The sequence below is a fragment of the Typopeltis vanoorti genome, chromosome 4 (genome assembly GCF_054136105.1).
Source record: "Typopeltis vanoorti isolate ZY-2024b chromosome 4, IOZ_Tvanoo_1.0, whole genome shotgun sequence".
NCBI lineage: Eukaryota > Metazoa > Arthropoda > Arachnida > Uropygi > Thelyphonidae > Typopeltis > Typopeltis vanoorti.
The window spans coordinates 169,595,928-169,622,574 of NC_143552.1; the positions used below are offsets into that span (position 1 = coordinate 169,595,928).

Below are 26,647 nucleotides of genomic sequence, written 5' to 3' on the forward strand. Positions count from 1 at the left end.
AGTGATTTTTTAAAATAGTTAGCCATAAAAATGTATAGATAGAAAATTTTTAAAATCTGTAACATTTATTTTTAAGATGTATGTAGGCACACTAATCTAATTTTGGTATCGAAAAAAAATGATGCACTAATCGGGGGGTGCATTAATTGAGGGATTACTATACAATGCTTCTGTGTATTTACCTGTAAAATAATTACTTGAAAACACATAGAACAAGGTTAATACTTCAAAGATGCTGGTTTATTAATGAGATGATTCATTGGAGGAGGCAAGGTCATCAACAACAAATTAAGGATTTGGAACAAATTGTTCTGAGGATGGTTCATAGACGCATAACTAGTTGAAGGTTTATGCTCAACATTTTAGAGAAGCCCACTCCTGGTCCTCTTTAAAAATGTTTACATTACACATCCACCTTAGTCTAGTCCAGTTTGCCTTTTCTTTTCTGCATAAATTTCTGTGTAGCAAGCAATTGGCATGCATCATTCATTCTGATTTACTAAATCTCTTCATGTAGGGGTCCATTTCTTCTAACATTCCAATTGCTGTATTAACAGAGGTAAATTTTTGAACTTTTAAACTTTGAGCTTAGCTGCTTCTTTTTCTCCTCCTCTTCTGCAAGGAGGGAGTGTTTCCTGTGACGGGAGAAATAGTGAGTTTTTTTTTTTTAACTGTTTAGACACTGCCCACAAACATGCCATTCTGTCATAAAACAAAGGCGGTAATTGGGTTTATGAATTTTTTGGTGCTTTATATATCCAGTGTAGTTTAACATGGGAAGATTTATTTTCTGGTAATTTCTTTAGGCTAAGATGCAACTCTTATATATATATATATATATATATATATATATATTTTTTTTTTTTTTTTTTTTTTTTTTCTGAGAATCAGTGGGACTTTGATCTGTAACCTTTTAAGTAAAGGAGTCTTTTAGAAGATCATCTTTTTTATTATTATAGTCTCTTTGATACATCATGAGAGCTGCATTACCCTTATCCGGTTTGGTTATAACAATTTTTTTTTTTAAGTGCTATTTCTTTTTGGTGGAATTTTGTTCTTTGGCAGTTTCGATTTTATCAGAATAAAATTGGCTACGTCCAAACAAATATCACAAGCCGAGATAAGAAACAAATTATAGATTCCATGTTCAATGCTGGTCATGATTTCTAGAACAGATATTTGTTTTGGTGTGATGGCAAAATCAACCTCAACTGACAGGTTGACTGCTTTGCTGAGTGGCTTGATGAATAAATTAACTTTTACAAGATCGTGTGGTAGTTATAGCTTACTGTTTGATGGACTTGAGTTTTTTCATGTGATGGTTTTTTAATTGCTTTATTCAGTTAAAAAAAAAATTCATTCACACTACCTGTATTCAACCTTCAAAGGTAATCCATTCCAGCCATTCACCACTGAGAGAAAAATCTAGCTCTCACCCTTCTTGACTGCTTTCATTCTCAATTTCTACGGATGCCTTCTTATCCTCTCTCCACCCTCCATAAAATGAAAAATTCCATATATTGGTATCTTGTGTGACTCTTTCAGAAGTTTAAGTCACAATCATATCATTCCTCTTTCCTCTGTATTAGTGTCTGCAGTCCACTAATTCTCAATCGGTCTTCATGTTCTGTTCTGCGGTATAATAATAATGAACAGTCTTCTACAAGACTCCTATTTTTAAAAATTAAAGAATGAAACTTAAACTCACATGAAATAAATGTATCAGATGTAAAAATTTTTGTCAAAGTATCAAATGCATCTTCAGTACAAAAACAGTGGAACACAAAATAAATTACAATAAAAGAATCAATTTAAAAAACAAACAAAAAAACTACAGCATCATTAGGACAACACTATCAGTAAATTCCTGATTTAAAAAAACAGGAATTTACTGCTGTTCAATCAAGCAAAAGAACACCCCAGTGTCAACTCTGTAACCACCTCTCAACAGTTTAAAAGTCTCAATCATATCACCTTTCCTTCTTCTATCCACCAAACTCTGCACTCCACATTCTCTCATCCGATCCTCATAACTAACATTGTACAGTCCTGAAACCATCTTTGTTATCTACCTTTGTACCCTTTCCACGGTTAATTTATCCCCTTCAAATCCTGGGCACCAAATCTGAGAACAATAGTCTAAGTGTGATCTGATCAGAGTCTTATACAACGGAAAGATAATTCTTTTATCTCTGCAGGTCAGTGTCCTTCTCATTATTGCAGCGATCCTCTGTGTTACCTTTACCACCTTTGCAATATGTCCCCTGAATTTCAGGTTTCTATCAATCCCCCGATCTCATGTCTCCCTTACTTCCTCCAGTACGTGTAACCCTCTGCCTCCTTGAAACTGCCCCATCATACACAACTCTGATACCTATTGGACAGCCAATCCTAAATCCAGTTGACCAACCTGACATCCAAACCCATGTGCTGCAACTTAAATATCAGCTTATCATGTGGCACCCTGTCAAATGCCTTTGCTAAATCCAAGAAAATGGCAGTATATGTTTTTCCCTCATCTACTGCTCTTGTAACTTTATTATAAAAGGCTAGCATATTACTAAAACAAGAGTACCCCTGACAAATCCATGTAGACTCTCACAGATAACATTACCCTCATTTGCCCAGTGCTGTATACGGTCCCTAACTAATTTCTCCAAGATCTTAACAACTACTGATGACACAAACTGGCCTATAATTAGACACTTCCACTCTGCTCCAGCCCTTATGCAATGGCACTATCTTACCTTACTTCCATTCCCTGGGCACCTTTCCCATAGCCAGACTTTCATTGAAAAGCCAGGTCAAAGGAGCTGTCAGTTCTTTAGCACAATCTCTCTAAACTCGTGGTGAAATACCATCTGGTCCCACAGCTTTACTGACATCCAGCGTACTCAGTATTTGGAACATGCTTTCCTCCTGCACCTCTAAACCTCAAACCTGCCCTATCCCTCTAGTATTAAAATTTACTCCTCCAGGATGAAATACACCAATAAAGTGTTCATTGAACATCTGTATCAGTCACTCTATTCCATTTTTATCCCACAATGTCATTCTTCCACAATCATTTCTCCTCCTACTGGCCACATAGCTAAAAATTCCCTAGGATTTTTTTTTTGGATCTTAGGGTCTATCTCTTCTCATATTCCAGTTTCGCCTTCCTTAACATACTAGTCATTGTCCTGACCTGTGTTTTATATTCTTCATGCATCTGTACTTCACCTGTCTCCTTATATCTCTTCCATAGCCTCCTTTTCACATGAAGTTCCTGTTTAATATTGTTTATCATCCACTTTACACCAAATCGTGTCCTCTTCACTTGTGGAATACAGCAATTTCCCAAGCAATAATGATATCCTAGCCTTGCAATTCCTCTCTCCATGAAACTTGCCAAAGTTGATGTCTAAGACTATTATAATCACCTGCCTTATAATTCCACATACGTTCCTGTCTCTTTGATACTTCTGTATGTGTATTCATCTTCCAAGTCAAAACCACAATGTCACTCTCTCCAACTGGTGGGAGAGATGTCATCTCACTTATTATCAACTCTTCTGATGCTATGAACAAATCCAAAACTCTTGAACGTCTTGTTCCCTCTATTACATGTTGCCTAAGACATTTGTCCCTCAAGAATTCTAGAAATTCCATTCCCTTATTGCTACATGCATCTTCCTCTCCCCAATTTATACTGCTGTAGTTAAAATCTCCCATAAGTCATTCTTCTTGCACTTGCCAAGCTCAACTGTCTAAACATTTTCTGGTCCCGACCTTCTGTGCTCCTGGATCTGTAGCAACACCCCACTAAATATGCTGTCTTGCCCACCTCTACCTCACATCATATGCTTTCAAAATCATTAGTGTCACTGCCTTTCAAAGTCTCCACTCTTAGAGGACATAGGTCATCACTTATCATAAGCAGTACTCCACCACCACTCTTTCACTTCCTATCCTGCCGAAAAATGCTGTACCCTGCTACTTCTATTCCTGTTATTATATCCTCTTCTGTCAACCACATCTTAGTGATCCCAATAATCTTTGGCCAGGCTGATGCTACCAGCACCACCAATTCCTCTCCTTTATTCCAGATACTCCTGGCATTAGTATAAAGCATAAAAATGCCACTGTTTCTGTACCCAGCATTATCTCCTTTAGACTCCACTGGGGTCAGCATTATCTGATGTTGTCCCCCTTCTCCGAAGTACCCATTCCCACCACAGGCCACCGAGCTACCATCCACATTGGGCATTCTAGTTTCCCTGCATTGACACACCAACTCGTTCAGAACAGCAATCTCTCCAGATGCCTACGTCCTTCCTCATGCAAATGCAAACGGCGTCTCGCATACAATTCCTCTCTGTCCTCCAATGCCCTCCAAACATCCACACATTCCAATCCTCTCTTCTGACACATTCTAGTTATTATGTTATTCAATATTACTGCTTACAATATTTATGTAAAAGTTGAGTTTTTTCCCAAAGTATCCTATGTTTAGTTGAGATGGCATGTTCTCACCTACACACATGTAGGTGAGACTATTCTGGTTCATGGTAAAGGATGTAAAATTTCTTCCTCATGATGGATATCTACAGATCTGCCAGATTGTCCAAAGTAAGACAAACCAAAAAAGTATGGAGATTAGGTAGACACCTGGAAGGCTAAGTGGAGAAAGCTTGTCTTTTTCCATTCTGCTTTCCTCACTGGACAAAAGGATGCTGCAATATTAAGAGATCTTAAGGCTGTAGCAACATGTTCAGAAATTCCTTTAATATACAGTGTAGAATCTGAATGATATCTTCAGGAGATCTAAAGGCCAGTGGCTTAAAGCTGTTAAAGACTTTCTTTATAAAAGATTCATTAAAGTAATTTTCATGAAAAGCAGATTTTGATATAATTCAAAGTTTTTCAGTGGAGTTTTTCAAAGTTTTTCCAGACCACTGTATAATTACAATGCAGTTAAGTCTTGGTTCCAACTTTTACGTTGGGATGATAAGTAGCATGGATATAACGATAGTTACGAGTTTCTTTTCTAAAAACAGAAAATTGTAAACTATCTGGTTGATGAAGAACTAAAACATCTAATTCTCCTCTTCTAAGGTAAATTGAATTCTTGGGTGCAACACATTTATTTTTGAAACTCATTTCAAATCTGTACCACACTGCAGGTTTAGGAGAAATGTCTAAGGAGATCTTAAAAATGCTGTATATAGTAATTGGCAATAGCAGAGGGGGGGGGGGGGGAACTACTCATAGCTGTGCCCTCAATCTGTTGGTATAATTTGTCTTGTACACTGAAATAACCAGAGTGGATTACAAAGTCAAAAAATTTGGTAACATCCTGTGGAAAATTATTATTATTATTACATAACACCTCCAGGGAGTCCAAAGACTCATTGAGGAAGGGTTCCAACTCTCCATCTCCACCAGCTGCAACTACCTTCGTCATCCACACCAACGCCATCCATGCCCATGACGGGATTCGATATATCCACTCTCCAGCCAAAAGGCTGAAGAGTGGATACGCTAACCACTTGGCCAACTGGGCCGGCTAATCTTAGAAAAAAAAAAATAGTATCTGTAAAGGAAAGTTCATGAAAAGAGATACTATATCAAGACTAATCATAATATCTGAAGGTTCTAAATGAAGATTGCAAACTTTTGTTTTAAAATATAAGGAGTTCTTGGCAGTAGCACACTCAGGATTTAATCTTGGGGGTGGGGGAGTTGAGTAGACAATTTTAGAATACACACTACGCATCGCATATGACCTATGACTGAGCATCTGCAATGATCGCTAATTCATAAGTAGTATAGGAATAGAAGACGCGACACAACGTAAATAAAAAAATTTATTTTAATTAGGAAAAGATTTTTGGGAAACTTTCTAGTGTTTTTCCCCCCCTTTGGAGGAGGCAAGATCCCCTGGCCTCCCCCCCCCCTCTGGGTGCGCCACTGATTCTTGGTATGAGAAGCAGATTTTCCAGTAAATGAAGATAACATAGACAAGTATTTGGAAACTTTATGTGGGGATAGCCAATGCCATCTACAACTGGTCTTAATGGACCACCTAGCTTATGTATCTTGAAGAGATCATTGGTAAGGGATACTGTCAGTGCTTTATGTTCATCCACCCATATGGGTGGATGAGCATGAAAAAAATAGTAAGAAAATTCAGAAACCTGATACCCCGTTGTTGAGTACAGACAGCCTTTCTCACAAACTTGTCAAACAGCAAAAAACATACTCTCACCCCTCTATTATCTGAACATTGTTAACATTCTCTCTCTATACTATCCCGTTAGTATGGCATCCTCAAAACACACCCTCATAGAGCTATTTATTCTAATGATAGTTCTTGCCACAGAACTGTTATCTTCACAACACCTTTATAGCCAATGGCCACACGCCCTCCATACAACAGATGAAATAATGCATCAGCAAGTTGCTAATAGTCTGAGAGACTAATTTTTAGAATTAGCATGAGCTATGAAATACTACTCTTGGCTTCAGTAATTTATGTTTGAATTAATTTTCCTAACATCTGAGAGACAGCCATTCTAACATGATATTCCAGTTTTTATCTGGTCCTTAATCCTGTGGAGGTCATGGTCGAAAAAATTGCAGCATAGGTCGCATGTATCTGAGAAATACATTCGTTACTAGTATGTGCTACAATGCGATAAAAACTTAAAAAAAAAAAACACTGCAGATATAATACATAATGGTTTATTTATTTTCATTTACAATCTAGAAATTATTGAACAAAGAAAAAAAAAAACTAAACCAATATGGTACTGATATTGGAGTTCATGGTATCTCTCAGATACAATTTACTATCAAATATCTCTTTTGTATTTGACTCCATCATTCTCATCATTGGAATAGAATAACAAAATCGCTGAATCTCTTCAACATCTGATGGATTATCCAATCGATATATTTTTCCAGCCATTTTCAATGGTAAATAATAAAAATAAAAAACTAAATCAATACTATACTGATATCGGATGTCGCAATATCTCTCAGATACAATTTACTATGAAACATCATACAACTTTGATATGATAAATTTAGTTTAATCCTTTATCCCAGTGAGAGCAAACAAAGTTTGCATCTGAAAATATCTTCAGGACTGAATATAGTGTTGTACTATCTTACCTGGGTAAGTAGTACAACACCAGGCAACTCGTAGCAAAGGTGGAGCAAGCTACCAACACTCCTATCCCAGTATCTCCCATAATGCAAAACACATCTCCTTGTGGATATGTATACTGTTATGCATTAAGGGATTGGCCACTACCCAGACTAGTTTAGACCTTTATTGGGGTCTCTTCAGTGGGAGCCAGGCCCAGAGTTGGAGATACCAGACAGAAGCAGTAACAAGGTCATCTTTACCTATAGGAGTTGCCAAAAGGTTTGCCACCTTTTTCTTCATCACACAACTTTACATAACACGTGTTAAACCAAAACTGACTGCATGAACAGTGTGGGATATCACTTGTAATATATGCATGCGCAGCTACTCATGACCTCCAAGCTATACACTGGATATGTGTAAGAATATTTATATTAAACAATTTGTTTGTATCTGTCAGATCAGCCGTGACCTCCGTAGGGTTAAAGGACACGTTGATGGAATATTAGTTCCTTTTTAGCAATTTTTCTGTAAAAATCTGACTGCTGTGTATTTGACCATTGTAATTTATGTGTGAAATCTAGTGAAATATCAGTAACTCAAAGTACTTTTCTCTGATGTTTATACTGTGAGGCACTATTATGTGTAATTAGTAGATGGATTTCAACTGTGGAATTCTTTAACATGATATAATTTTTATCTAGCCAAATATCTTAGTGTATTTATACACATCTCTGCATGTATTTGTTCTGTATGACGTGCATTCTCCTATGACAAATTTTTTCCTGTCAATTAAATAAAGTAATATAAAAATTAAAAAAAAAAATAGAAAATTCTGTGCGTATTAAATCAATAAATACCCCTCACATTAGAAATCAAATTGAAATTGTCCTGCTAGATAGAATACTCCACTGGTATCATGGTGGTGCCAAAAGTTCAGACTGGCTTCTAGGGAAAAGTATGTGCTTGCAGTAGATAATAATTCATTCATTGAGTTAATCTGAGCATTGCCATTATAAATTGTGGTGTTTTGATATAAATGCAGTTTTTGTTATTTATTATCTCCTCCGATTTCTGTAATGATTAATGTGTGCATAGAATTTGAGATTAAAGGGGGGAAAATTGTTAAAACTTTTTAGCAACCTTATAATATTGCAAATGGAAGAAGTCCATTGTGTATAACATCAGGCAGATTCAGTAAGATATTGCATCAGAAATATGTTCTTGGAGCCAAATTGTCAACGAAGAGTTGTGTTTAAATGAAGATGTTTGCCAAAGTTAACCAGAAAATTTCATGAACAGAACATGTTTCTTCACAAGTATTGAGCTGCTTTACTTTTACATAGTAAAACATTGGATTACTCTCTTAATCTGTAATCAGAACTTTGATGTTCCTAAGGAATGTAATTTAAAACACCACTACATAACTCATCATTCTGAATACAATCAGTACAAAGGTAAAATAGGTTCAAGGATTTTATATTAGCTTCTTAATAAACACTATTTGTTAATTGAAGTCAGTAAAGAGAATGAAGCAGTCATCAGGGCTAGTTATGATGTTGCACAACCATTTCCAAAAAGTGCTTTACTGAAGATGAATTCATGAAGCAGTGCACGGTCACTATTGAAATTAATTTGAATGTTTACAGTGCAGCCCTCTCAGCTTAGCATCATACAAGGGCTGTGTCCTTTCACAAGACTTGAGTTTAACATGCCTGATGTACATGATATGTTTTTTAAGACATTTACTGGAAAAATTTTTCATTGGCAGCATGGAATTACATATTTATTTGGAGATATTATGTATATTTTTATTTTTCTGGTCTGTTTTCACCATTCTATAATTTTCTAAACTTCAAGTGGAAAAATCCAGTTAAACAATATGTGAATGAATTAGTATGAACTAACTCCTGGGAAATGGTACACTTGAAATAATTGATACTACACATATTGGCCACTGAATTAGAAACTTATTTAATACTGTTGGATCTCCTTTAACCTGAATTATAGCATGTATGCAGTTTACCATAGATTTCCCAAGGTGTTGGATTGCATCTACGTCTAAACATACCAGGCATTTACCATCCTTTAACAGGTTCAGATTTGATGGCAGAGGACTTTGCTCCCAGATCTGTTTTTCTAACTAACATGTCCCATACATTCTCAATGTGTTTCAGATATCTGGGCTTTGTGGAGCCAATGAAGATGGTGGAAGTTGCTGTCATGCTCGTTGAACCACAGCTGAATAATTCTTGCATGATGGACAGTAGCATTTTCATCCATGAAACTACCTCAACTGCTGGATAAAAAAAAGTCAACGTTGCATGATGTTAACTTTGGCAACAATGTTCAGATATTCCTTGAAGGACACCCAACCTTCCAGCAATATCAGATGACCCATTCCGTACCAACAGAACATTCCTCACACCATGAAACCACCTCCAAAACCTTTTTGTATTTGAAAGGCAAGCTGGATTCATTGCTTCATGGGGCTCCTGCTAAACTCTCTGCTACTATTGATTAAAGACAAGACATCAACCACCTAGATCTAAAGTTAACAGTCAATAAGAAACAGAAACAAGTACAAAAGACAAACTAAGTCTATACAGAACAAGGTGTACTGTGACTTCTCAGACCATGACTTTTCCAGTCTTCCATAGTCCAGTCATGGTATTCCTGACACCACTGTAGATGAACTTTCTGGTTCTTTGTGGTAATCAGTGGTTTCCATATAGGCATACTGCTGCCAGTACTGATTCTCTTCAATTCCCTGTGCATAGTTCGGTGAGATATGGGTTGCGAACAGCCTTCATTAAAAATGCTTTGGTCAATTACTGCACACAGGAAGTTGAAGTTATGTTTATCTGTACAAGCCTTCTCAGACAATAGTGATCTTGTTCCTGACAGACTGTCTTAGGACCACAGTTATGCCTCTTAGACAAGCAAAGCGGGTTATTTTTCCATTGAATCTACATAAAGGTTTCTAATTCAATGGTCTGTATGTGTACAAGACTGGCTTGGAAATTTTAGTTATACTGAGTGAATTCAGCAAAGAGTTTGCTTATAGTGGGTTGGCTGTAATTGAAATATAATGAAATTTAATGAAACTTTCCTTGAAATCGTATACTCTCTTACTTTTTTTTTTAATTGTCACCATATTCATATTCTTCATTGAATAAGCTAATTGTCCTTATGATTATCAAAAAATATATTGTACTTCATAGGCTCTTATCATTATTATCTCTTTTTCAGACAAGTTGCCATTCACAAATATGGAAAAGCTCCACCCATTAAACTGAATGGTCATTTAACTTGCTCCTTTCCATACATTCAGATTCCACTAGATTATATTCTTCCTGAACTACTGAAAAATGCTGTCAGGTAATTTAAATGCTGAAAATGCTCTTGAATGTGTTAATTAAACAAATTTATCTAAAAAAAGCCCATATTTTTTCATTATTATTATTTATATTTATTAGTTTTTCTTATTATAAATAACAGCACTAATGGCACACACTAACTAACCTTGGATTAACATATTTAATTTTGAAAATTTTTTCACTTGGGGGTATCTGATAAACTAAAGATGACAAGAAATTATATTCTTGGTTTCATCCTTTACTCAAGTGTAAGCAAACAAAGTTTGCACATGAAGTGTCTTCACGGCTGGGCTACTTGTATATAGAGACTAATGACTTCATTGCCTTAGTATCTCGTAATGCAAAGCACCCCCCCCCCTCCCTTTAGATATGTGTGATGCTGTGCATTATGGGAAGGGCAACTACTCAGATTGGTTTCAACCTTTCTTGAGGTGAAAAAGTAAAGGGTGTTCATCATAGGCTTAGAGTAGTTAGTGGTGCAAGAGAGCCTGATAGTATTAGGAGAAAGAAACGATAGTATGTGAGAGAGAGAGAGGACTCAGCTCTTTTATACCATCGTTTAACCCGAAGGCTATCATTTTTCCTTTTTCACCAGTCTCATGCAGATGAACAACCAAAAGACAAATTGAAACTAAAGCACAAAGATGACTGATACCCAGGTAGTTTGTCTTATCTGAGTTAACCATCTTGAGTTGGTCTCTGCCTGTGATTGCTCTCCAGTCATCCCTGCAATTGACTATAAAACCACATTGAACTAAAAGGATGGAACCATTTAAAAAAAAACCTTATAGTAAAAATTTTATCTCCCGAGGTGAATATTGCACAATGTGGATGGTCTACACCATCTAGTCAAAAATTGATATCTTCTAGAATGCTTCTGACTGAACAATAAAATTTCTGCAATACAATATTGTAAAGCATTTAAATGTCATATTGCTGGTTTTCAAATCTACGTTTCTTCCTAACCTTCCATAAATGGTATTTTAAGCCATTAATTATAAAAATCAAAATTCTCTTCCCATTGCTGACAGGTGGCAAGTATTGCACAAAAAAGAATCTGTTCTGTTGTAAGTAATGGAATACTCAACATATTACATAAACTGTTCCAAATACATAGGGCAAGAGAGCAGCTGTAGAATGCATGTTCTACTATTTCCAATCAGTCACAGATTGGATCTCCAATGTTAAAGTATCTCCATTTGATGGTATTGACTGGTAGGTGACCATATGCAATTCTCCAAACAAGATCCCTCATGTTAGGGAGGAACTTGAGTAAGTTATGAAATAAAGTGTTGTTTTCAGTACCCAACTGTGGAAGTTCACAGTGAAAGAGATTAAAGATATCTTCATACCAAATTTTACTTTTTTTTTTAATGGAAAGAATGTCAGTGCCAGAGTGTTGTAGTACTCAGGAACAATCTCAGCTTTTTGGACCTTTATAATCATTTATTCCAAACAAGGAAAGATGAAAACTCAGGTAGTACAGGAGAAGGTCTACAATATTTTATGGATTTTTTAAGTTGTATTGCTTAAATTGCAGAATTTTAAGACTGGAAGCCCAAATCCTCCATGCTTCTGTGATAGTTGAAGAAATTCCTTTTTAACTTCTTGGTATCAGCTGTCCAAAAAAATTGCAGAGGTTTACTATATAATTGCTTTTCTTCAGCTTCTGTGATGTCTGTAATATTTATTATGTGCAACTGAGCAGGAAAGATTATGGTTTTGAGTACTATGGCTTTAGAAGAAAAGGAAAGTGACCCTATTTTTCAGTCTTCTAAGGTTTCAAAGTTTTTGTACACAAGTTCTTGAACTGGTAATATTGGGTAAGTGGAGAAGGGAATTCCAAGTATAGTGAGGGGGTTCTCTTTTATGGATTAGTCCAAAAGGAATGCCTCCAAGATTCCATTTTCCCAAAACTTTTAATTTGTCATGTCTGCATTAGCAATTAATTCACCAATCTTGCTGAATTTTTCCAAAATACCAAAAAAAGATGTATATGGAATCATTATCCTTCAAAGTGCTTACTACATCGTCGGAATATTCTAACATAGTTGAAGGAGCTGTTATTCCTTGCACAGTATTTATATTGTCGACTTCCTGCAAGAAAGATCCAAGAACCAGTGCAAAGAGTAATGCAACCTTGCTCCAACTGATGAAGAATGGGAGCCAGACCCAGAAGAGATACCAAGGCTGAAGTAATGCAGAAATCATATTTCCCATATACAAATAGTAAAAAGGTATATCACCTTATTATATTAAAATAATCTGGATCAGAGATAGATGTTGAAAGATTCCCCCCCCCTCGGTTTATACTATAAATTAAAGATGCCAAGAAATTATATTCTTGGTTTCATCCTTTATCCAAGTGTAAGTAAACAAAGTTAGCATCCGAAGTATCTTCACAGCTAACCAGTCTGAGTGCTATCCCTTCCCATAATACTGAATACCATTATACACCCAAAAGGAGATATGCTTTGCATTATTGGCTACTAAGGCAATTAGTGTGAGATCATTAGCCACTATATACAAGTAGCCTAGTCGTGAAGATACTTCATGCACAAACTACTGTACAGGCTACTTGTATATAGTGGCTAATGAAATAATTTACACTTAGTTAAAGGATTAAACAAGAATAATTTCTTGGGCATCTTTGATTTAATTTCAGTGGCCTTGCATACTTTGCCTGATGTTAGAATTAGCACTTGTTACTTGTTGAAGGCTCCTAAATTGTGGAATCCTTTACATAATTTATCTCCTTCACATATGTTTCATAAACTTACTTGTCTGCATCTTTGTATCCACACTATTCATCTAAGGAGATCATTGTAAATAAGTTACATTGTTATTACTTGAATATGATTCAAGTAGTTTGTAAATGTCATGATATCCATTTCATCTAAATGAAGCAGCTCTCTTTCAATGTTACTTATTTCTTCAATAACATTATCCACTTGTTTAGGGATGCCAACAAAATAATTTGCAGTATGTGTCAAAACATTTCTGAATTGTTATCATAATGCTTGATATCACTTCTTGCCATGATTCATGAATATTTTCAATGAAATCCCCTTATAGGATAATTTTCCAAAACTCTGGGAATGAAATAGCATCGTCTCCCACCAAGTAGCATCCCTTGGTCCATAGGATGTAATAATAATGTATTTGCTGGTAGAAATACTTTGTATTTTCCTGTTGGTTGGCCAGGTGTTATCCAAAATTAATAAAGCTTGAAAAATTAAGATTATTTTTCTTGCATTAAATTTTACCTGATGGTGAAAATACCATGTAAACCAGTCTTCAAAAAGAGATTTGGGAACTTTTTATTTCTTTTTTTTATTTGCATGCCAATTGACTGGTAGTAATTGTTGGTTATGCTTCTCAGATCCCTACGATTCTGTGTATGAATACTCTAACATGGGTTTCAGTTTGAAATCTTCTAATAAGTGTTACTCCATCTTTGAACACTTTATAACCAGGGTGAGATTTTTCTTTCTTAACGTGAAAAGTTTTGGAAGGGATTTCCAGAATAATCTTTTTTCATCAACATCAATAATTATTACTATAAAATTCTTCTATTTCTTTCAAATGTCTGGAAATTTTGCAGCATTCTCTTTATCTGTACTTGCAGATTCACATGTTATTTGAACAAATCCAGAACTAGCACTAAGAGTTTCTTCAATTTCCACTTGAATACTGTTTTCTTTCACTGCAGTAAAGAGGCCTAATGCATGCCATACTAATAGAACTTAGTTTTTGATTACAATCTTTGATCCAAATTTATAAAAGATGCATTTCAATCACTGCAATGCATCTATTCTCTAGTGGTCTGCAAACTTGCTGAAGTGGATGCAACTTCATTTTTCTTTGCCTTAAAATAATTTGTACTATTGAATTATTCATTCCCAATTATCTATTTTTTTTTTTTTTTTTTTTTTTTTTTTTTTTGCTTCACTATCATCACTTTCAGATCCTTTCATTACTTCAAATTTTTCTTATAAAGTAATCACCTTTTCTTTTTAGCTCAGGCATTGTTTATTTCATTCTTTGTTTTAACCATGATCAGTGAGTAGTATTAAATATTTAATTTAAAATGTATATATAATCATCAGCAGAAGTCAAGATTGGCACTATAAACATAAGTAGCATGAATGGGAAAGCAAGGGAACTAGCAGAAGATTGGATTGGATAAGTAATTTCCATAATGGGTGTTACTGAAACAAAGAAGGCAAATGATCTTTCTGAGCAACAGATACAAGATGTTATATTCAGGCAATAACAATCAGGGAAAAATAGTAGCAGTTGTAGTATATTATTTCTGGGAAAACTCCCATGTTACTCCTCTTTATAAACTATTATGATTACAGCTATTTTGCCTGCTTCAGTTTAGGAGTACCCCTGTTTAAATGTCATTGGCTATTTACTCATGGATTCTTAGGGCATTATGAGTGTAGATGTACTAAAAAGTATATGTAGCCTAAGGAATAGAAAATTGCACATACCTTTTTCTGGGTGTTGTGGCTTTTCCTCAGTCTGCGATGTCGAAAACTGCAGAGTGTGTGTGTGGGGGGGGGTAGGCAGTTTGGTAGAATAAGTTAGAAAAACCCGGGTTTTTTTCGTAACATATAGAAACATATATTTTTATATAGGGTGGGGAAAAAGTGAAAGGGTTAATTTTTTTTTTTTTTTTTTTAATAGGGAGGGGGAAGGGGAAAGGTGGTTGACGGGGTGTGGACCGTTTCGACTATTCGTGGTCGTCATCTGAACACATTGGGAAAGTGCTGTTGTAGTATTCAATACTAAATATGAGGATAATCTTCTGGAATGCAAGCAATATCAAGTAGTGATGTGAGCAAATATTAGAATGGGGAACTGGATAATGAGTTTCCTATGGTTCCACAAAATGTTCTAATAAGGAAGGAGTGGAAGAATTTTTTGAGCCATTCGGGAAGGCAGCTGACACAGTGAAAAAAGGAAAAGGAAATTATATTAAAGAGTAGAAAATGATCATCAGACATAGAAATGCTTTAGGAAAATTTGGAGCAAAGAGAAAGCTGATAATAATGGTAAGTACCTGCTGGATTTCTGCTCAAAACATGGACTAGTTATTATTAACATTGTGTCAACATATAAATGCGCACAACTTCACATAGGAGATGAAAGAAATAAGAAAAGTCCCATTGACTACATTATTGGTGATAGTGAGTTACCGACTGGTTCAGATCACCATTTAGATTTGAGCAGGATAAAATTCAGTTTCATATTGAAAAGAAGAGTGCAAGAAAGTTTTTTTTTTTTTAAAGTGAACCAAAGCTGAGCTGCTTTTGGAGGTGAACTGCAGACTAAAATACATAAACTTTATTAAAAGAAGAAAATAAGTTTGAAAACAAGAACCAAAAACCTTCTGCACATAGTGGAAGTAGTTCCTGTAGCTGACATGAGGTTAGATTATAGCTGATTTAGGGGAGCACTTCTGTTTTGGCAAGCAGATAATCGTCGATACCAGCCACCCACTGTAGTTGTAGTTTCCTTTACTTTATCTCCAGGGTGGTGTTTATGATTGGAATTGGTCCCATAGTCTATGAATCATGGAACAACACATGTGCAACCATTTGGCTGCACATGTGTTGTTCCATTTGGCTGCACATCAGTCAAATAATGTCTTACAGCCATATCCAAGAATTCTCTCACTAAATGTCTCGTTCTCATTCCAAACACGAAACGGAACACTCCAAAACACTCACTTTTATGCTGTGGCTGATTTCCATGTATTGCTGACAGTTCTCTCGTTTGTATAAGAACTGGACTTAGTATCACTTTCTATGTAATGTATGTAACTTTCATATGTCTTCCCTCCTCCTCCTGAGTTGTCACTATTTTTCTATTTGTTCCTTAATTTATGGAAGCTAGTGGACTGTATATTTACAATTTTTGTGGATGAGAATCACTTTAAAAAAAAAAAAACTTAAAAAATATAAAATATGCAATGTACAACTTACTGATTTTTAAACCTCCTTTGAAACTCTGCTCAGCCATAATTCATGAAACTCCCGCACAGAAACAACTAAAGAAGTGCTAAGGATACTTGCAAAGATATGCCATTAGGACAGTAAAATGATAAATGTTGGGGGGGAAAAAATGAGTCATTTTTGTATCTAAAGCTGCACGTAGTGAACATGAGGCCTGAAATAAATTTGTTCCTAAACAGCTTGGACTCATTTAATAATTTAGGCACAGTTCATGAACAGAGAATGCTGTACATCTATCTATCAGATCTATAAGTTAAAATTGGAAGTTTGAACACTGTCTTATGTATTGAGATCTTGTATTTCAGTCTTCTAATGCACTTCTTGCCTTATCAATTCACCTACATCTTGGTCTTCTTTGGGTTTTTTTTCCTTTCAATCTGGCAAAGAATGCTTGTTTAATAATCTTTCCTCTCCCATTCTATTTAAGTGACCATACCATCTGAGATTAGCTCTGCTAACACATTCCTGAATGCTTAATAAAGGTAAAGGTAAATAAAGGCTTTCCTAACATCCTCATTTTTAGTATGATACTGCCATTGATGCCATCTTCTCTAATCTTTCTCAGAACTTTCATATCTGTGGTCTGCAGTATTTTGATCAAGTGGTTTATTTTTAACCCAGCTATCAGATCTATAAGTTTTTAGAAATTTAAGGATGTAAGTGAGAGTATTAGAGCGCAAAAACAGAGGGTGAAAGAATTGATAGTTGTGGCGGGTACGAATGAATTGAAAGGAGGTAAATTTTTTATGAGAGAGAACTTGAAAGTATTGTTAAAGGTAGCAAAAGAAAAGAGTGACAGAGTTACGATGGTGAGTCTGTTGCCACACTACGACAGAGGGGAGTTTAGGAGGGCCATAATCGCAAATGACTTTATGCGCAGGTTATGCAGACGGTGTGGTGTGGAATTCGTGGAATGAGTTTGATGGGCGAAAGGATTTATACAAGATGGATGGCCTGCATTTGAATGGATTTGGTGTGCGGAGACTGGAAAAAGTGTTGCTGAATGAAGTGAAAATGGATGTGCAGAACCAGGGAAACTAGAACTACCAAGGAGGGGGGGGGGGGTGAATATGCAGACATCAGTGAGACGGTTGAGTGTAAGAATGTATATAATGTACCCGAGCCAGTACTAAGGACAAGTAATTGGAATGGGTTAGTTAGATTAATGCATCAAGATAGGGTTGGGACAAAGGGACCGCTGCATTTCATGTATACTAATGCCAGGAGTATTAGGAACAAGAAGGAGGAATTTTTGGCCTTAGTTGGCTCTTCCTGGCAACAGGTTATTGGCATTAGTGAAACATGGCTGACGGAAGATGACATACTTAGTGGGATAGAATGTGTAGGTTATAGTGTGTTTAGGAGGGACAGAGAGAATAAAACGGGAGAGGAGTGTTATTGATGATAGCTGATGAACTGCAGCCAAGGAGAATAGAAGATGAACTGCAGGATAGAGAAAAGAGCACATTTGTGGCTATTTGGTGTGAGATTGAGACTGGCAGAATAAAATATACAGTTGGGTGCTGCTATAGACCAGGTGATGGAATCGATGATGGGGATAGTATGCATAAACAAATTGATGAAATGAGTGGAAGGAGGGTAATTATTATGGGGGATTTCAACTATGGTAACATTGATTGGAAGGAGGAGAGGACACCTGTGAGGAAGGAACTGGATTTTATTCAATCATTAAGGGATAACTATCTGAGACAGCATGTAATTGAAAATTATCAGTTCCCTTGACCATGTTGTTTAATCTGAGTCTTGGGTCTGGTTTAGTCCCGAAGGTGTGGAAAGAGGGGAAAATAGTTTCACTACATAAAGGCGGAACCAAGACTATGGTTGCAAATTACTGACCGATCAGCATATCAGGAGTCGTTGTCAAGGTCTTGGAGAAAGTAGTCAAGGGAAAAATACAGGAATGGATTGATGAAAATGAGATACTGTATGGGGGACAGCATGGCTTTGTGAAGGGTAGATCATGCCTCAGTAACTTGCTCAAGTTTTATAACACAGTGACGGCTGAACTGGATAAGGATAATAGGTTTATAGTGATACTGGTGGACTTGGCTAATCCTTTGACAGGATACGATATGGAATTCTAATCTGTAAACTGCAACATATGGGAATGGATATAGGGTTGGTGAGATGGATAGGTGGGTGGTTGATGGAGAGATATCAGAGAGTAGTTTATTCAGGAGTAGAGTCCAGAAGATGGCCTATGACTAAAATATTTGCTTCTCTAAGGAAGGAAATGAGCTTATATGAAGCAACGCATTCTCTCGCTCCCAACTTGAAGATGCACTCTTAACAATTCGACCAACATCTACAGAAAATGAAAGAAATTTTTCCACATCAAGTATATTTGTTACAAAGCGAAGATCATGATTGTCTTATTGGGCAATTAATTCTCTGTTTCTTAAAGTTTCCTTTTAAAAATGACAAAAACTATTTGAAGTATTTAATAAATAAAATATTTAAATGAGATTGGGAATGTTAATACATTGTGTGATATATGTAAAATCTCATTATATACTATAAGGTTTGTTTAAATAAAGTTTGCATTAATTACATTGTTTATATTTTGAGAAAACCTGAAATATAACAAACCTAGCTAAAATGATACCGTAGTGATCCCTTGACCATGTTTAGCGCTCAGGGCAAGAGATGCACTAGTCATGAAATTCCAGTCGACCTCCATTCAGGAAATTTTATTTACTCATTTTTTGCTTTGACCTTTTACATATAGCAGTGTCTTGAAACCTCTGAAAGACTGCGCCGGGGCCACGAACCCCGGTTGCACCACCTTCTCTATGGCTTTTCTGTTTATTAACGTTTACTGTTATAGCCATTATTACAGATGATCAACGAAAATTAAATAAAAAAAGATTCTTTTGGGAATTCTCGGGAAACACGATTTCCTGTTCTCGATTCCCGAAGGTTCCAAAATGTCGGGATTTTGGAAACACTAGGTACACTCATGTGTGCATCTGATTTAACATCAGACTATCTTCCCGTGTATCTCCTTCATTTCTAATTGTTGACTTATAACTCAGATATAGACTACATAGTGCTTAATATAATGTCCCAATCTCTGCATAAGTAAGGAACTAGATAAGAACACAGATTTGCAAGTTGTTGAACTGTGTCATGCAGACCATAGACAAGTGTATGCAAAAGAGTATGCAGGTATTTTATGTCTGTACACGAATGCTAGGAGTGTCAGACACAAAGAGTAGAGTTTGTTGTCTTGGTTAATATCTTGGGAGTTCATGTTGTAGGCATTAGTGAGAGTTGGTTATCAGAAGCAGACGTACTAACTGGTATTTTTACAGAGTACAGTATTTTTAGGAAGTGTAGACAGCATAGTCTACATACACTCCCCCCCCTCCTCTACATATCATAGACAGTGTAGAGGAGGGGGAGGGTTGTGCTGCTAATGATATCAAGTGTCTTAAATCCAGTTAGAATTGAGACCTAACTAAAAATACACACGTATGCCAAAGTAATGAACTTTTTAATATGTAAATATTTCATCTTAAGTATCACAAGACATCATTAGTACAGTTATTAAACAATAGAAAAATAGGTATTTCTTCAAAAAAACATTAGTGTATATGCTTATGTAAAATTCGTGATAAATTAATTTATCGAACTCGATTTTACAGGCTTTTAGGCCGAAATAATGTAAAGAAAAAATTAATGTAAGATTCCTTTGTCTGAATATAAATTAACTATATTGTAATTTGTGTTAAATAATTCATGTTTAAAATATTGTACTTAAAATTGGAGAAATTGATATTAGCATTGTAAGTTCATAACAACTTACGAACAAACTAATCGCCTAAGGCAAGAAAACCAGAGTAATGTCATCGTGCCGCCGGATAATTATGGACATGCGAAGGTTAAGAACAAAGAGTGAGGAGCGTATTTAAAGGGACTACTACAAGCTGCTAAGGGGGAGAGAAAAGGAGACCTGGACCCTTTGCTACTGCTGTTGCAGGTGTTTTCAGTTCCTGATTGCTGAGCGGAGGAAAGAAGAAGCAATGGCATGAAGTATGCAACTGGGCATTTAGCGTTCGTCGTTGGAGCTGCTTCATCGGCAATTCCTCTAAAACAATGGTTCTTAAGCTGGGGTGTGTGCACCCCTGGGGGTGCGAGAGAAGTACGTATTCAAATGGCATTTGAAAAACTGGACTTAGAACAATTCTGGTATACACAGTTAGAACCTTATCCACAGCTGGCAAAAGCAGCATTGCAGACACTTTTACCATTTGCCACCACCTACCTGTGTGAAATGGGATTTTCATCACTTTTGCTCATAAAAACAAAAGCCAGAAATCGCTTAAATTGCAAGTGATGACTTGCACATGGCTCTTTCAAAAAAGGAGCCTCGCTTCAAAAGTATTATTATGAATAAACAACAACAACATAGCCATTAAAAATTGAGATATTGTTTTGTATGTATATGCAAATGTATGTGTTTATTTTTCAATAAATAAATTATCTTGCAATAGATGTAATTTCCTAAATAAAGAAATAGAAACACATTTTTCAAGGGGGGTGCGAGAACTTATTTTTAGATTCAAGGGGTGCCGATCACTTAAAAGGTTAAGACCCACTGCTCTAAAATGTTCTGGGAGGCTTCCAAAGAGCGACTGACAACATACGTCCCATCGGATAGCTGGCAGCGATTCCCGGAAAAGGCTTGATGTGGGCAACGTATTAGCCAATGGTGGAATAAGGGAAATGAAGTACAGAAATGTCCGAGTGAAGAACGTGCCCTGTATAATGAAAAGAATTCAAGATATCCCGACTGAGGTATAGTTCATGAAAGTAAGCTTACAAAAAATTGTGAGTAAATAAATGATATTGTTATTATTTTCCTTGTAACTTGGATAAGCAGGAATTGTATGTGAGCATTACAAAAAGGTTGGTGGTATAATTTGTAAGGTATTGTATAGTAACAAGGTAGAACTAGTATGTATGTATGTGTATATATATGTATGAAAGAATGATCATTGACTTGGTTAACATACATATTTTTTTAAAAAGAACTGAATGACTAAAACCAAGATTTAAGTAAAAAGGTTTTAATATTAAAACGCGACTAGTTTTGGCTTATAACAGCCTTCATCAGGTGACATTATAGAAAAAAGAAAAAACACTAAAACACTGAAGCTTAAATTAAACTATGAACAACATAGAGTCTCTATACATGATTGACATTAAAACGTTGTGGTTGCATTTAAAGCTGTTCTTTCGTTTGTTGTATTGTTGGAAAAGTGTGTGCTAGTAGCATCTCGTGAATGGCAGTACATGATTACAGCTGAATGACTATCTGGGAGGCTGTAACTCAAGTTATTATTTAGATGAACAGGATTGAAGATAATTTCCCTAGATTCCATGATTTTTCTCTCTAGTTCATCATTGCAACGGAAGATGTTAGTAGATTTTTCCCAGCAGACTTTATTACTTTGGTTTTCATCATTAGGATTAGCCGAGAAAAGGATATGACTTGATAATGCACTGGCTCGGTGTCTCTTGTAAGGTCCCTCATGTGTTCTTCCATATATATATGGAAGAACACATATGTTATATATATATATATATATATATATATATATATATTACAGGTGCAAGGAATATTTCCTGAAAGTAATTATGTTAGAGTAATTATGTCTATACCTATTGTAAAGAATGTGTGCTTCATAGTGCTAAGTTGAGTGAAAATGTTAAGTGAATGTAAAATGTATATACTTCAAGGATGTAATAATTTTGCTGAAGTTAGGCATGTTTTGTTTAAGCAACAATTGATCTGATAATTGCCAATGCACCATCTCATAAAAAAATTCATACCTGTGTGCATGAGTAAATTTAGAATAGCCAGGCAGTTTAGTGAGTGGTGGGAGTAAAGGGCAGAGATAAGAAAGAAAGGGAATAAAACTTTAAGACCAAAGCGTTAGCAGATAAAGAAAGTAAGGAAGGTTAAGGATTAATGTGAATAGGTGAGACTTAGTAGATAGCATAAGATTTTACAATGGTGCAGTCCAACAAGATCACAAGTTAGTAATAAAATATGTAATAAACCATATATTTCTACACTTATATTGGAATCCGTCTATGTATACAGTAGTGTATTTACGGATTAAAAACTATTGTGCTGTAATTAAATTAAAATATAATTGAGGATAACAATTTCTCAGATTTTTGGAATAGTGAGATAGTCGTTCTGGTTAAAATTGGGTCTATGACATAAAGGTTCAGCACTTTCTTTATACAAATGCTAATGTTATATGTAGTAGCTTGGTGTTTTGTCATTGGATCCTGTGGTTAGCATTTTCAACTCGATATTGCGCTAGGCCAGATTTGTGTGGTTTGATAAAACGGATGTGGGCTTTGATTTTCAGAGATGCATTTATTTATAGATTTTCCTGTTTGTCCATAGTAAGACAAGTTACAAGAACGTGTCACTTTGTATATTCCAGGTGGCATCATTAGTAAGAGTTTGTCTTTTGGGGAAGGAAACAAATTCAGAGATGTCTTTGATATATGGTATAGGAGTCCTATGGGCTTCTTGTCTGGGTTGATGTGTAGGAGGGTGGCTAATAATTTTTTGGGTTGTTATTGGATTATTTCCATTTAGTAAGGCTGTATCTTTAATAATTTCCAATTCTTGTTTTAAAGATTCTTCAGAGGAACAAAATTTGTGTGCTCTGGATACCAAAGATTTTGATGCCATATTTTTGAGATGGATAGTGAGCCAATGTATTGTGGATATAATGACCTGAAAAAGTTGATTTTCGGTAGACAGAGATGGAAATGCAACGATCTGGTTTACATTGGATGTGTACATAGAGAAAGGAAATACCTTGTGATGATTCTTTTTCTAGTGTGAATTTGATGTGATGACGTAGGTTGTTGATACTATTTAGAAATGAGTAGAGTTCTACTCATTTTGCTGCTACCTATATACCAATCAACAATTCACAATTTGTTACCTTCTCCAAAAGACACTCTCACTAATGATGCTACCTGGTGTATATGAAGTGCCATGTTCTTGTAACTTGTCTTAACTATGGACAAACAGGAAAATCTCTAAATAAATGCATCTCTGAACATCAAGACCACATCCATCTTATCAAACCTCACAAATCTGGCTTCTCACAACATGGAGTTGAAAGCACTAACCATAGGATCCAATTGCAAAACACCAAGCTACTACATAGATCCATATATAAACAAGAGTGTTTGTATAAAGAAAGTGCTGAAGCCTTACACCATAGATCCAATCTTAACCGGAACAACTGTCTCAGTATTCCAAAAGTCTGGGAAATTGTTATCCTCAATTGCATAAAATAAATTTATCAGTTATATTTTAATTTAATTTAATTACAGCACAAGGTTTGGTTCTTGATTTTTATGCTTTCATTTTTTCTTGAATAATTGTCTATTTGAGTCTTTAAAAACACACTACTGTATAGAGGGATTCCAATGTAAGCAGGTGTGCTAAGGTTTTTTGAATTACATTTAAAAAACATTAGTAGCTCATTCGGTATAGACAAAGCTCTTAAGTCGAAAAGACCCGGTTTCGATTCTCATCAATGATTTTTCTTTATTTCCATGAGGAATTTTATCTGGTCTTTTTCGACTAAAGGTGAATTAGCCAGTCTCATATAGAGGTAGAGAGTTTTTTCATCCAGAAACTCTGTTTTTTTTTGTCCCTCAGAACAGGCATACCGGGCTCCATGAATACACATGGATCTACAGTTATAAATATACTTAATCCCTCATTAGGAGGACTCAACCCATCCTAAGAGACGGGGGAGGATAAGAGGAAACCCCATATGAAATAAAACTGTACTGATGATATCTTATGATACTTAAGACAAAATATTTACATATTAAAAAGTTAATTACTATGGCATGCATGTGTATTTTTAGTTATGAATGCTTCACAGATTTCACTGTATAAGAAAATTGAAACCTCTTACTGCAATACTAGTAAAAAAATTTTTCATGTGGCAGTGAGTTCGAAGCCATCTTGAGTGAGGTGGAGTCTAAGAAGATTAAATACACAGTGTGTTGTTGTTACAGACATGGTGGATCGGTTGCTAGTGACGAAGAAATGTAGCAACAAATAAATACAATGAGTGAGAAAAGTGTAATCATAATGGGGGACTTTAATTATCTGAACCTTGATTGGGTAGCTATGAAATCGCATAAGAATGAAACAATGCATTTATTTATTTATTTATTCATATGGAGTCTCCTCCCTTTTCTCCCCCATCCTTATTGGGGAGTTAAGTATTTATGGCTGTAGATCCATGTGGTCACGGGGCCGGTTTGCCTGCTTGCAGGATGAAAAACCCCAGATAAACTGTGGGGGAACCCTGCTGTCCACACCCAAGACCAGCTAACTTGGCTATAGCTGAGGAAGATCCTTAAGCTCCTCACGTCGGCGAAATTGAACCCAGGACACTCCTTCCCCATGCATATGGTTGCGAAGCGCATAGCCACTAAGTTAACGGCACAGACAAACAATGTATCAATCTGTTGCAAGACAACTTCCTTAAGAAGCATATGACAGAAGGAACTCAGGGTCAGAGAATGTTAGATTCGATTATAGTGTCGGGGTGTGGTGGGGGGGGGTTCAGTTAAAGGCGTAACTATTCTACCTCCGTTTAGTGACGGTGATCGGTGATCACGTGGTACTCACTTGAGAAGTGGCTAAGTTTATGAATGTTCCATTCAGAAAAGGTTACATGTTGAACTACAAAGTAGGAAATTATGATCACCTGAGGCAGGGGATTGGGATATGCTGGGTTCTGTGCCATGGTATCAGTTATCGGATCTGAAGAATATCGACAGTGCATGGGAAGTGTTTTAAAAAAACATTTAAATGATATCAGCTGATTCGATATCAGAATGTGTCCTTAGAGTTCGAAGAATAGATGGAGTAGGAGTGAAATGGATGTGTAATCTAATTAAGCAAGAGATCTGTTTGAAAAAGATGATGGGGAAGGAATGTCGTGTACATAAGGATGATGTCCGTTATGATAATTATAAGCAGCAGGCTAGAGGAATCACAAGTGTTGTAGGGAATGCTAAGTTAGAGTATGAAAAGAAGCTGGCTCTGTAAAGTAAAAGAAAGAATGAATTTGAGGGAATAACTCTACTGAATGCAGATGGTATGTGGGTGACTGATGCAGAAGTGATTGTTCAACTAATGAGCAGCCATTTTGCTGGAAGCTATCAACCTGGTATATGCAACATTGAACTTACTGCTACCTCTTCACCATACAAGGAAACTCGTGTGGATAAGAAGGAAGTACTAGAGCTGTTGCACATACTGAATAAAAATTATGCAATAGGAACTGATGGGATATCAGCACAGATGCTTTGAGTGTTCAGCTGAACTGGCTATTCCCTTGATCAGGCTGTGTAATTTGAGTCTCAAATCAGGGAAGATTCCACATGAGTGGAAAGAATGTATGGTAATCCCATTGCACAAAGGTGTTTCAAAGACTGACATATCCAACTGTCGACCTATCATCATCAGGAGTGGTGAAGATTTTGGAAAAGTTGTTTAGGGCTCATATTCAGAAATGGGTTGATGGAGAATTTCTACTTTGCAATACACAGCCTGGGTTTACTAAGGGAAGGTCATGTTTTAGCAACTTGCTCACATTCTATAAAAATAATGTTACCACTGAGTTAGACAAGGGGAATGGATACACCAAATGGATACTTTTGGATTTTAAGGCTTTTGACAGAATGCAACATGGAATACTGTTGCATAAATTGGAGAATATGTGATTGGATTATAAACTACTGTCATGGATAAGTGGATGGCTGACTGACATATCAAAAAGTGGTATATTAAGGTGGGGGGGGGGAATCTGCAAGATTCAAGGTAACCAGTGGTGTGCTTTAAGGATCAGTCCTTGGTCCATTGTTATTCAATCTGTACATTAATGACATTGGGAAGGATTTCACATGCAACATACAGCTATTTGCTAATGATGCAAAGATAGGTAAGGATAATCAGGAGTGCTGCTTATATGCAGTACTTACAGAATGATTTGAATAGGCTGAAATTGTGG

At 36.0% G+C, this 26,647-nt stretch overlaps 1 protein-coding gene across 5 annotated transcripts in view; it reads left to right on the forward strand.

Annotated features, from left to right (window-relative positions):
- LOC150107839 (branched-chain alpha-ketoacid dehydrogenase kinase-like) overlaps positions 1 to 26,647 on the forward strand; it is a 309,936-nt gene that overhangs the window by 240,681 nt on the left and 42,608 nt on the right. For all 5 annotated transcript variants that reach the window (XM_090392088.1, XM_090392087.1, XM_090392090.1 and 2 more), the window contains one exon: positions 10,388 to 10,516. In XM_090392088.1, coding sequence (XP_090248214.1) covers positions 10,388 to 10,516 — 129 coding nt within the window. The remainder of the gene's footprint in view (positions 1 to 10,387; positions 10,517 to 26,647) is intronic.